The sequence below is a fragment of the Sipha flava genome, unplaced genomic scaffold, assembly GCF_003268045.1.
Source record: "Sipha flava isolate LNK unplaced genomic scaffold, YSA_version1 173_pilon_pilon, whole genome shotgun sequence".
Lineage (NCBI taxonomy): Eukaryota > Metazoa > Arthropoda > Insecta > Hemiptera > Aphididae > Sipha > Sipha flava.
Window position 1 is genome coordinate 871,160 of NW_020271974.1, and position 14,200 is coordinate 885,359.

At 30.8% G+C, this 14,200-nt stretch overlaps 1 protein-coding gene across 1 annotated transcript in view; it reads right to left on the reverse strand.

The window, feature by feature from the left end:
• Positions 1 to 14,200, reverse strand: part of LOC112680085 (fibroblast growth factor receptor 2-like) — a 121,242-nt gene that overhangs the window by 84,086 nt on the left and 22,956 nt on the right. Inside the window, exon 2 of the mRNA XM_025550081.1 lies at positions 118 to 257. Within this exon, the coding sequence (XP_025405866.1) occupies positions 118 to 257 (140 nt within the window). The remainder of the gene's footprint in view (positions 1 to 117; positions 258 to 14,200) is intronic.

The window sequence follows — 14,200 nt, forward strand, 5'->3', positions numbered from 1 at the left end:
TCATTTTGCAGTTATTACAGCACTTAAAAATGTTGTCCATAATTTTCATACATTTGTATTGCAGCTAATAGCTATATTATGTATGCTTGCTTTATACGATACATCAAGTGCACTTACCACTTTGTCGTTCAAATGTCTCACTCGGCAAGGCAGCAAGATGTTTTGGCCTGCGGACGCGAACACATTTTGCGGCGCGTTTTCGAAATACGTTTTCAGCAGTTGTTCGTCGGCTTTTTTTTTCATTACACTACCTGCAACTAAAGGGAGAGAAAAAAAATGTTAAATTAAAACAACATGAATCTTCGTTACAATCCATAACGAAGGTTTTTCGCACAACAAAAACCGATAATTTTCATCCTTTTTTTCCGTGATATGCGCTGTACACAATATAAGGATAGATGGACGCAGCGCGTAGGGGTAATATCATAATCCGTTAAGTAACGGGTGTTGGTGGTTTTTTTCCTACTCTCTGCGTGCCCGACGAAACTTGGTGACGACGACGGAAGAGAAGGTATACATCACCCTTCCATCCCCATTTCCCACTATATATCTCTCCTCCAGCCATTACTCGATCACACACACACTTACTCGTTATTCGTGTCTGTTTCTACTGCCCCTTCCTTGTTCATTTTTGCTATTCAAGGCCAAAGGCATTAACAAGGAAACGATGATCATCTGGGACATCATCAATCTTGCCGAACCTCTGATATTATGTGGTCTCTCGGGCGGTCGCTAAATAACGCGAAACCGACTAATTTGGCTGAGACCATAAGCCTGTGTCCGCACCAGCGTCATGCGTGTACACACCATACATTTAGTGTTATACACAAAACGTTAAATGGATTTACCATTTGTTCGACAACGTTGTGTACTTATTGGTACGTGTTGGCTAATATGTGTATATTCAACGTAACATAACATTATCGTATCAACAAACGCAAACTCATTGATTTATTTTGAATTTGCACAAGGATAGGTAAGATTTGATAGAAAAATAAATTAATAATAACAATAACACTAGAGTTTGATTTAAAAAATTATTAAATAATAATTAACAGTGATTCTTTTGCGTTGAAAAGAAAAAAAACTCTAAGTGTGCCTTTTAACGCTACGAATCGTGCTTTAGGCAGAATCTCTTTCGCTTACTTCAAAGTTCAAAGGATTAAATTTAAATAAAAAAAAATAAAACCTTAAATGAGTTTTATCATACAATGACTTTTTTTTCTACTGCGAGAATTGTTTGTACAGTACCTACATAAAATATTATAGTTTTATATATTTGTCCTTTTCAAACATAATTTAGTCTTTGGAATAACTTTTTTTTTTTTGATTCATTGTCTATCAACAAATCACACTACACTGCAAGTATATTACAGAATACAATATACAAGACTTTTAACCTTTTTATGATAGAAAACAAACGGATTTCATTTAAATCAATTAAAATTAAGATGTTTTATTCTACCCTATAACAATTGTTGGTTACATTTAATGAACAAAAATTTTATTTTATTAAATTATTATATCGCCAACGTAAGTGTTAAAATCTAAATAATATTATACTACTTTACGGTTGCTTTATAACAAATATATAAATTAAAATTAAAATTGAAATAAATATTTTGAGAATAATAACTGTAAAATAGAATTATAATTAAATTAAAGTGCATTAGCTGAATCAATCTAGTCTCGTCAAGGAGACATTTAATTATTTTACTCATATAAATAATTACTATTTTGAGGCAAAAAAAAATGTAAGTTGAAAAAAACGCACAATCGTCGTATACTCTAATAACACTTATTTTTATTTGTTTACAATACATTAATTTACATATTTGTCAATTGATAATTATTTAATTAATTGATTATTAAATTCAACTTACTAAAAAAATATTATTTTTTCTAAGAAACTTAAAAGTTATAAATATTATGAATTCAGACCAGGACTTAAAAATATTTCTACCTTTAAAACTGTGATTTTCAAAAAAATACATTTAAGTATGTCTAATAAACATTGTCTATACATAGTTAATGTAATAATTCGTTTAGTTTGTAGTAAATACACATTCGTAAATTTCAAATGTATCGATAAAGTAGTTTTCGATGTAAGCTGACTGTTCAACGAGTAAGTAGTAGGTTCATTATATTTTAATTATGCTTAAATACATACATATAGATTGTTTTGTATTAATAACTACATAGTATGTTAATATAGTAATATAATTTGTGATAAATGCAGTACGTGTACTTATAATATTGTGTAAACATTATCGTTTCGATTATTTAATTTCCATATCATCATAATAAGTTAACCTTAATAAGTTAAGCTAACCCATACGTAAAAAAAATATCATACTCGTTATTATAAACTAAAAAAGTTATCATATTAAAGCCCAGAAGCATAATATTTATAACTACATAAAATTATATAATACTTTTGTTTTTAAAATAATGCGTGCCACAAAACATGTAATAATTCAGAAATCTGATGATTTTGTAAAACTATCTTGTATCGTAAATTGTATTGTATAAAATTATATTGTTAAAGATATTATATGTAAGCTGTACACATTATATTAAATAATATTTTTATGACAAAATGATACTAAATTATATAATCGTGTAAATCTTAACTGTCTTCATCAAAATGATTATCGCAGATACGGGTAGTAAAAATAAATTACAAATTAAGTGTGTAGTTATTCTATTATAGCGAATTAGTTTTAGATGGTAAATGTTAAATTATTATCATAAGCTTCATCGATTAATAAAATAGTCATAAATCTAAATAATTTGTATGAACTTAATTTTGATAATTTCGATTAATTTCATGAAAAGCAATGAATCGAATTGATATATTAAGTACTTCTGTTGAATTTTACATCGAAATCATTATGTCAATGTATGAACACCTATGCCACGGTATTTTGAAATACTAATCACTAGGGAACGGATTTATATGTAAATACATATTTTTATTAAAACAATATATTTAAAATTTGATAAGAAATGTTCATAATTTAAATCATTCCTATTAATATGATGCTACTTTTATTTTACATATTTTTACATATTTTGGTATAATTACATATTTTTACATATTTCACTAATTTGTAAATATTTTTAAACATATTTTATTATTTCATCATTCATACGTCTTCTTCATACAAAAATATAAAAAATTATTTCAAATTTAGATCCAGAACTTTTATCGCTATTAGAAAAGCTCAAAATATTATGTAAAATGAAACATTGAAAACAAATTTAATTTTCATCTCAGTGAATTTTAGTTTTATTGCACATACAATTATAAAATTAAAAACAAAAATATGTCCTTGAATGAAAGTATGCAAATTGTCGAATCAACGATTGCAAAATGAAAACTCGTAAACGGACCAATAGGAGAAGTAGTAAAAAAGAAAATTCATGTTTTTACAGAAAAAAATTTCAGGTCATATTGATTTTAAATCAATTAATGACATAATTAGTGGCAGACACCCTTCTAAAAATTTGAAATTATCGCCTTCTAATAATATGCCCTTCAAATATGCTTAAATCAACCGATGTAGGTTGATGTGGAACGATCATCTAGCCGTTTTAAAAATATTTTCAGATCTAATAGGCGACATTTAATATTTGATAATTTAAAATTTATTGTAATAATTCAATGCAACAAATCATTTTGATAATTTAATAATTATATTTTTTTTTTTTTTTAAATTTTTTTCCTACATATTTGGATGGTTTTAGTACATATTTTATAAATTATACTTACATACATATGTACATATTTATGTATTTTTATTACATATAAATCCGTTCCCTACTAATCACTAATAAATTGTTTATTATTAATTATTTATTAGTTTTCAATAATCAGAATATGTGACGATACAATATTATAAGTAAAAATATAAATTATAAAGTTTGGAATACGATGTTTCAATTATATGACTATAATTAAGTACAATCGATACTGAATATTCTGTTCAGCTTCAGGGAAGATACATTTACTAAAAAATATTTTTGATGACTATTAAGCTGTTGACCTTTAAAAAATAAATGTTTTTTTAAAATAAATATCAAATATATTTTTAAAACATAAAAAAAGTTTTCGCTTTTTGATATTTTGGTGCCAACACGCACTTAAATCACGAATATTTAACACGATTATATTGAGATACAAGTGACGTGAAAACGGCTGCAAAAAAAAAAAAAAAAAAAAAAAAAGAAAACCAAATTAAATGCTTGTAACGAAGGTAAAAAAAAACGACGATAATATATTTAACTATATTATTATTGTTTTGTCTCCTATATGACAAAAATCAGTAAATAAAAATAAGTTATGTATCACGAGTGTAATGTTTATCCTACAAAGTGGATACTTACTACGGAGCCAAATGTTTAAAGTTTTTTTTCGACTTTTTTGAATAGTGCGATTCATTAAGTATACCCCGACTTTTTACGGTGCGGCGGGTATATTAGAAATTCTTCTTTTACGCTCGAAAAGTCGGACACGCCTAATGAATCATCACGAAAAAACGTAAAATATATTAATACGGACCGACTTTAGTGCATATGAACTCGGTATTTTTTTTCACAGTCAAACGGACAAACGTATGCACATTGTGTTATAAGACAGGCGGACACACATAGGTCGTCTAATTGGACGAAAAAAAAAATAATAATTATAAAGTCATAGTTATACCCCGATCGTGTTGTGCATATTTGTTTTGTTTAAAACGAGGAGCGCAAACCCCCGAAACATACTATTACTTAACGCGCAGCAACCAGGGGTAATAAGTCAATTAATTATTGCAGTGTTCGAACCGTACCGAGAGACGGTGCAGTTTTACGATCGGTGTAACCTATAAAACAATAAATAGCGTAAAAACGATAATATTAACAACTATAACATACCGCAAATATATCGCTGTAGTTACGTGAGATAGAAATACGTGTTGGATTAGATGAACGGATAGTGTTAAAACTGTTATATTAGTGCATTCATCATAGGAAATAATAACAAACGAGCTAACTTCTTTTAAAACTAATTTCATGAGTTTTCGTCGAAATTATTTGTTAAAACTCTCAAAGCACATCATCAGTCATCGTTTCGTCTAATTATATTGCATTAAATATTCGTTTTGTGTAATTCTGTTTCTTTGTTATCTGTAGATACTAAAATTTTTAAATTAAAACCCAAATGTACCATCATGTTTACTGTTTTTGTAAATAATAAATTTCCGTTATTCAAGTTATTATTATTATTATCATAATACAGTTTCCTAGTGTTATATGCCTGTAAATAAACGATCATTTAATTTGTTTTTACTTTGCAATGTTAAAAGGGAAAGATCATATTATAATAACAAATGTTTACAAAACGCTAATCTGATTATTACACGAAAAAATAAATAATTAACGTTCAACACAAATAATCATTAATAATCATCAGGGGTCGGAAGTTCTAGCAAATACATATTTTTCTTGGTTCATCCTAGAACATCCAAAGTAAGATACAAATATGTTTCTCACTACTCGGATATCATACAAAAAATTTCATTTTGCTATTTTTTGCATATTTACGGGTTTTATTGCTATTTTGATAATTTAGGTTTTATAGTGCTATTTTCGGGTATATTTTCGCATAATTTATGAAATAATCATATTTTGTTGATAATAATTGTATTTACTCGATTATATTTTTAAAAATATTTGAATTATTGGAAATAAATAGACCTCATCAAATATTATTTTATGTTTACATTAAAAATTTGATGTATTAATAGTTAATGACGTCATTGTTATTCCCTTATTATATCATTAGATTATCGAACATTTTTATAAATTTATTTAAGTTATTTAACATTTTTGTTTACAGTTTATAATTCAACCAGTCCAGACTGTGTCTATAAGCCTAAACATTTGTAAAATTACATTTTTTTTTTTCAATAAATTTATAATTTTTTTCAAATAAAACGCATTTTTTTTGATTTTTCATGCTATTTATAGTGCATGTTTTAGAGTTTTTAAGCACATATTTAAGAGCTAAAAAGTAACATTTTTAGTGCTACAACTTCCGAGCTCTGGTAATAATCAATAATTTTACGCGATAAACAAGCAGACGAAATATTTCCAAACATCGGGAACGTTTATTTTAAATATGCCATTCGATTGCATTATAAAATGGGGTTTTCTATATCATGACGTAAAACGAATATAAATAAAAATAAATCCGTATAATCAGTGCTTTCGTATGTTTATTCGTTTCAAAAAATCCTCATATCGAAATTTTGGTCGCGTACCATGGAACGTGAGTTCCAACACATCACTAGTCATTCTAGCTCATGTTTTTGGATGGGTTTTTTTCTTTTTTTTTCATTCTCATCCTTTCGACTTCATAAATTTCGAAACGTTTGATATCGATCTCCCAACACCGACGATGATGGAGTCGGTGTTTAGCCACGCGTAAGCCGTCCGTGAAGAGTTTAGATGCGCCGTGAAATTGAATACATCCGAACACGAATGGGCGAAGTAGGGGGTGGGGGAGAAAGGAGAACAACCCGCAACAAATTATGTCGATTATTTTGTTTAGTATTATATTTTTTTCACGCACACGCGCACACGCACTGTGTCGTACAATATTATAATGTATACGTGTAATATTTGTTTTCTAATTTTTTTTTTTTTTTTTTTTAATTGTTTATAAACCGTTTCGGTCGCGGTCGCAGATAATAGGGAAACATGTCTCGTAAATTGGTGACCATCTGCCGACGGGTAATCCATCAAGGAGACTATAGCTCTCACCCGGTGGGCTTTAATTACTTTTAAAAGTAATAATGGCACATACGGTAAACCACCGGCTCACATGCTCTAAGACACAAGATTGATAAGGACCATAAAAACAGTGCATGTCAAAAGTATTCGTTTTTTGACCCCCATCCCTGCTGCTACCACCACCACTGCTGTTGCTGCTGCTGCTACCGATCGTCTAGGCATGTGTTACGCACTGCTTTTTTGGGCCTATCAAAATGTATACGAGCGCGTTAAATCCGCCACCATTAGCCGCGTCTTTGGAAACGCATGGCGGGTTAAAGCGGAATGCTTTTAGGAAAAATACTCGAGGAGACACCTCCAGAGTCGCTGCCGAGCGCAACACGAAATCACGTCTTCTTTCGAATAAATATGTGTATAAATCACTGGATGTGATTTATACACGTGCATTCAAAGAACGCCATTAGCGCCGAGACAGTTTTCGCTCAAATTTACTTGTTATTTTCTAGTTGTTTTTTTTTTTCTCTCCCCCATCTCGTCGTTATACCTACGTGTTTTCCGCGATTGACAAGTTTTCAACAGACTACTTATAGATTTTACTTATTATTAAGATAAGTAAATTCCCAACGGACTCGAAAAACGATTATTCTCGAAATGTCTCTACAATGATAACTATAACGAAACTTATATTTTCTTAAACTCGGTTCTCTCAACAGATCAGACACCAAAACACATACAGTCGTGAAATATAATATTAAATATTCGTACATTTACATTATATGTATCATTATTTATTATTATTTTTTATAACTGTTTTGCGTCAAAATTTTTATGAAAATTCTCGTGAACTATTGCCGTAAGATAAACTATCTACATACAAAGGTGTCGAATCAACGAAGGAAATGTGGTAAAAGTATTCACATTTGAACAATTGGTAGTGTTATGAACCGCGTAGTCAAAAATGCGCTATTATCTCCGAAAATGTTTGTTATTTAACTTTAACGAAAGGAAACATAATATTGTAATTGCCAGACTGTACGAGTGGTGAGTGGGAATATTCGTAAAACACAATTTTATGGATACATTTGGACATGTACGGTAAACATAATCGGTTATCGTTTCCGTTTAAAAGTAAACACAATAGCATATTAGTAAATGCTTACTGCATTATTATTAGTATATACTTAGTTGTATTATTTGATAAGCTTCGTTGAGGGCTTAAATTCTATATTAAATATTTGTTTGTAGAGTTGTACTAGAATCCGTATTGCGTTTTCAACAACTTATACCTAGTATGTTCGATTTGTGAACAGCAAAAGATGAAAATATCAATTAATTTTACTCGTCGAACTCGGTTTGTATCACCACACAAGTGTACAAACACGCGTGCAGTAATTGTCGCGTGAATTTTTCTTTCAATTTCAGTCCGCATGTAAAACCACTCGGACAGAATTTCCCTGGGGAGAAAATTGAAATTTTCAAAACAATATACTAATACTCTACACACACACATACACACACATAACTGTGTGTACTGGAACGCAACGCATAGAATAATAACAATAGGATGACCAATGCCCAAGGGTGCATTTTTTGAAAACTGCCATAGTTTTAAACAAAACCGCTGCATCACCTGTAGTTTACGTGTGTACGTGTATTTCTGCGTATTCGTGCGTGTGTGCATGCGTGCGTGTGCGTGTGTGTGTGTGTGTGTGTAGGAGGGGTGGTCCGATAGCAGATGGCTCGGGACGGGTGTGGAGGGTCCACCACTAATAATTCCGAAAACCTCTTATTAAGGTCCGAGGCGAGCGAGCGTTTAATTTAACTGTCCGCTATTTATTAAATTGAACATCACCCCGGTCTGCCCAGACTAACTAATTTAACAGTTAATAGACAACGGTTTTGTGTGAAAGGCATTAATCTTTATCTGGAAATTGTGAGATCGCATTCATCACTAAACGCACTAACAATGTTTCCCGTACCACTACCGATATGCAAATCACCATATTAAAATCGTGTTTTCGAGTTTAAACCCTTTTGGATGATGTAAAAAAAAAAAAAAAGTTTTTTTTCATCACATTTTAACGAGTTTATCAAACCATACAATCGAATGGCTGTATGGTTTTTATTTTACGTCTACTTGAAACAGACGTACAATTATTTAAACGATAAAGCGGCCCTCACAATATCTAAGTATTCTGAACACTGAAAGTAATAATGATCATATGATATTAAATATGTACTTTAAGTATAGAAAAACCATACCGATGACTGACGGAAAAATTCGGATATCGAATCGTCGGTAATTATTTACTAATAATAATATTAATCGTGTGAGGTGGATGATTATAGTTTTTCAATATTATTAGCACGGCGATGAAAGGTGCACGTGATGAATGTTTAAGCATGCAAGATGTGGTAACCAACGGTTCTACCACGTTTAATAATTTATTATAGATGTTAATTCGAAAATAATTCTGCTAGTCTTTGGAATCTGAAAACTAGATCTCTTTTAAAAGATTTAAATGATAGTACTTGTTACGTTTGGAAATCCATTCTTTTAACCATCGCTTCCTATTTGTAATCTGTTTACTTGGAATAGAATGTGCTAAAATAATTGCTACGCATGCTTTTAATTTTTTGTCCATTATAATAAAATAACTTTTTTAAATAAATAACGATACGTTAGCACTGATGTTCATCGAAGTTTGCACCTTCGACCGTTGAACGCCAAACTTACGGAGTATTGACAATAATTTATACTGACCATGTTAGGAGTACACTGTCAGTAGTATAAATATTGATCGTGTTGCGGAGGATACACAACGATATTATTTTTAATAGGTGAGTTGATGATGTTAATCGAAAACGATTTGTGTCCAAAAATGAAAAACAATGACAGAAAATTGACGAATAAATGTACATCATAGTTTTTTTCATATTTTTTTAGATACATATTTAGATAAAAATTACTAGTAGTCAATTTTACACAAATAAGTATTTTATAAAATATGTAATTTAATAATTATGTTATATAAAATTTACAAATAAATCTCAATTACTAAATTATAGTTATTTTACTTACTATTTTTTTTTCTACTTGAAATACATAAATATATATTTATTATTTGTTGATATAAATAATTTAAAGATCATAATTATTCTATGATTTATATTGAAATATATCTAAATTATTTTTAATACATGACTATGACTACATATTTAAATTAAGTACAGTTCCAACTATTTTAAAAAGTAAAGACTATATCAATGTTGTAGAATTACAATAATTTCAACTCCCTATAGGATTAAATATGTTCGATGATATTTAAAATTAAAAATATTAAAACAAAAATTTAAGTAATTTATTAAACCACTATAATAACAAAAAAAAAAAAAAAAAAAAAATACAACTTATTTATCTTTAAAATGTGATTAAAATACAATTTCTATAAGATCGTCATATATTTTATATTTTAATTGATCAATTTAAAATGTTTATTATATGTTCTTAAAATTTATTATAATTATTATTGTTATTTTTTTTTTTTTTTTACTAATATTTAATAAAATAATATCATATGCTTAAATATTATATTTATTTATATTTACACTATAATACTTTTGAATTTTTTATTCCAATCAATATTATTACTCATTTCGAAAAATAAAAATATTAAACATGAATTATATAAATATTAAACTTAATTATTTTTGAAATATTTTGTTTTTTGAATTCACTTTTTTTTTTTTTTTTTAATGAATAATAAAAATTTTACTTTCGTGTAGTTAAATGATAAAAATTATTATTCTTTCAGGAAAATTTAAAAACAAAAAATGAATAAATTGACGAAAATATTTAGCTCGTTATACATTTCTTTGAATTCAGTATTTTATTTAAAATTCAAACCATAAGAGTTATACTAAAGGAAATGATTTCAATTTTTAATGAAAATTATCCGAGAGCCTTCAAAAGATTGAATATCAAAAGGCATTTATTTATCTCCCAGACAGCTACAAATATTTCTAAGTATTGCTGTTTTCATTCCAATATATTAAAAGCACTTCAATAAATTTAATTTATTGGGGATTAACCGGAAACTGATATTTTTATATTCAAAAAACAACCACTCAAATTGTATTCATATTTATTCGTTGAATGCTTACAATTTTGTCATAGATTTTTATTTAAAAATTAAATCTTATAATATAATTTATTATTAGTGTATATAGTCTAAGAATATTTTTGTACATTATAAATAACCAAACATGAAACAAATGCAACACAATATATATTTCAACCATCGAAATCTATGAAATAAATAAACTCCATTAGATAAACAATTTTTCTCGTAATTTAACCATAATTATATCTCGTGACTAGAATAATATTTTCACTAACAATATTTGATGGACGACACTAAAATTTCTATCGAGAAAAAATACACGCGAAATAACAAATTTATTTGAACTCCATTTCACCCACCAGTCAATTTAAAAAAAAAAAAAAAAAAACCAAAAAAATGACACATACCCCAACACAGCAATAATCGACAAGAAGTTGTTACAACAAGAATCAAAATCGGACACTTCTTCGTAATCCATTCTTACTGCATCATTAAGAATCCACCTCCAATATGCAACAAGTGCTAAGAAATTCTATCTATTCATCGAATAATTCAAGACTGCATAGTGTATTGAAATACAAAAATCGAACATTCCGTACCTTAAAATAAAGGATAAACTCGCAGTGAAAGCAACGGCGAAAATATCTTTTGATTTCCTCGCATAAATTAATTTTATTAATATTATTTAGTTCAAAAAATTTAAATCTAACCCACAATTTAAAATTGTACACCTCCGTTACTCTGTTTTATGTAAACAGATTAATAACCAAAGACGTAGAAGCCTTAATTAATGAATAATAAAAAAAAATGTAATTATATTTAATTATAACTTGACCATTAAACGAAAATAGAGACAAAAATAAACACTAACCGTTAACTATTGGGTGATATACTCTTTTATCACTAACATTGCAATGCCGTACGACATTTGAATTATTTATATTTCTTGAAATAAAAATCAAAAAATTATAAATAAATACTTAATCTGATTGAATAGATACTTTTCTTTCTTTTCTTTTTTTTTTTTATACGCTTCAGAAGCTTTTAAGTTTCTCAGCACCTTTTTTTTATATATTAAATGTTAATACCACGTAAAAATACTCTTCAATTTTATTTTTTAGTAAACTATTAATGTAAGAAGAATATTTTTTTTCCACGTCCATAAATTAATCATTATGTCCCAACCACCATCATTTTCTTTTAAATACGGAATACTCAGAATATAACGTCAACGTCGCATACAGTTTAAATCCTTCCAATGACGCCAACAATATTTATTTATAGATGATTTTCCATGCGCATTAAACATTTTCAGTCCATGGCCATGGGTGATATTAATGGTAAATTCTATTTCAACAACGATGTGAAGATATTTGTTATACATTAAACAATAGTAATAAAAAAACTGTACAGCGCTATGTTTACATTGGTTGTGTATTGTGTTCAATGTGATGTTTGAAATTCGTATGGTTACCAATATTTACCATCGATATTTCTTAAACGAATCGAAAATACTTTTTAACAACACAGATCAATAATTTTGAATATCAAACGCACGAATATTCGAACAACTACGGGTTTTTAATTTATATTTCAGTGTTTTTTCCAAGCCAAAGCACCAAATCACTTTCGGTTTAATTTGCTTAATTAGAGTATCTAAAAGTCGAAATAAAGCTACGTTTTCTTTACCTGCATAGGCACTCTTATCCATCCAACCATAAAATGAGTTATTTTTCATTAAAAAAACATTGAACAAACAACTTTGCGTTTCGATTATGTCTCTCTGGTTCCGAAAATGTTTAATTGGCATTACATTTTAAGCTATCTACGACAATGTCACTTAGTTTAATTAATAAACAATTGTCGTTGTAGTATACAATTTAAAAAATAATCCCTAGAAAATCGAGAAAATATTTAATAAAATTTAGTATTATTATATAAAAAATCTACTATGGTTTAAAAAAAAAAAAAAAAAACAAAACTCTTACAATATTATAAAATAATTATGTTTACACGGTTGTTCGGACGAAACTCTGTCGCAATATTATTACGACGAAAAAAGTGTTTTTGTTTATTTTTTCATCGAACGTCTACCACGCAATTAGATCGTTCGTCTCAACGAACGGTACGAAGCGATCAAGTAAGTTTATGAAATCGGACGACTCCGCGGCACATCAATGTTATACAAATCGAAGTGAACCGTTAACACATATTTTATATCAGTTTTTTTTTTTTTTTTCAACATTAGTTTACGGTAACAATGTTAACGTGACGCGGACAGACTTAAAACGTATGTTCTAGCCGTGGTAACCCCGGGGGGACATTTGCTCGACGACCGGGCACGTGTTCGGCGATTCGGCGGTGCAGCGATGACGTGCGACGGACACGATCCGACGCGGCTTTAATGTTCCTCCGACCGTCCGCGCGAAGTGCAGTAGTCGAAAAATTACATCCGGAAGTGTCGACCCGGCACAGTGGCGCGCGCGAGATAAATTCGCGTCCGAGTAAAACTTTGCGAGACAAAAACCGCGTACGCGTATTTTGTACACGTTCGCAGTCGGACGTGCCGTAAGATGTGTACCACCGTACCGTACAATAAAAACCCGGCGGTCGCGGGGACGTCGCGTTCGCGTTCGGGATTTCGGTTTTTTTCGCGCGCGCGACACCCCGGGTGATCCGTGCGACACGTGAAGGCGCGTTCGTGACGGGGGCGGCGCGCAGGCGGCGACGAAGGGACGACGCGTTTGCAACACGACCATCGGAGAGTCGGTAGCAATAAAAACTTCTCGGCGGGACGACGCGCCGGCAGTGCGGCCGGGCGACGGGATCGGTGGCCGCGGCGCGGGGGTGCGGGTGTATTCCGTTTCGAATGTGCGACGAGCGCACGACCGGGACCGTAGGGCGAGTCCGAGCCATTGACGGACGGCGCGCAGTCAATGAGTCACACGCGCCCGGACGGGGTTTCGGAGGCCGCGCATAACACGTTGCCGCACTCCGTTTTTTGGCCCCCCCCCCCCGAACAGTACAACGTATTAACAATACCGCGTCGTTTTCCCGTCCGTCCGAGCGCGCGTGCACGTCACACGTCGCGCGGTTCGCGACGACGCGGTCGCCGCTGTTGACGGGCGACGCGACCCCCGCGCGCGCCGGTCGGGTAACAGCACAACAATGACGGCGACAAACGGACACGAACAGATGTGCGTCGACGGCAACCGCACCGCAGCTACACGCACGTAACGGGCAACGGCCGCCTCCGGATAATTAATAACAATTGTCGTCTGTTGTTTTTTATTTTT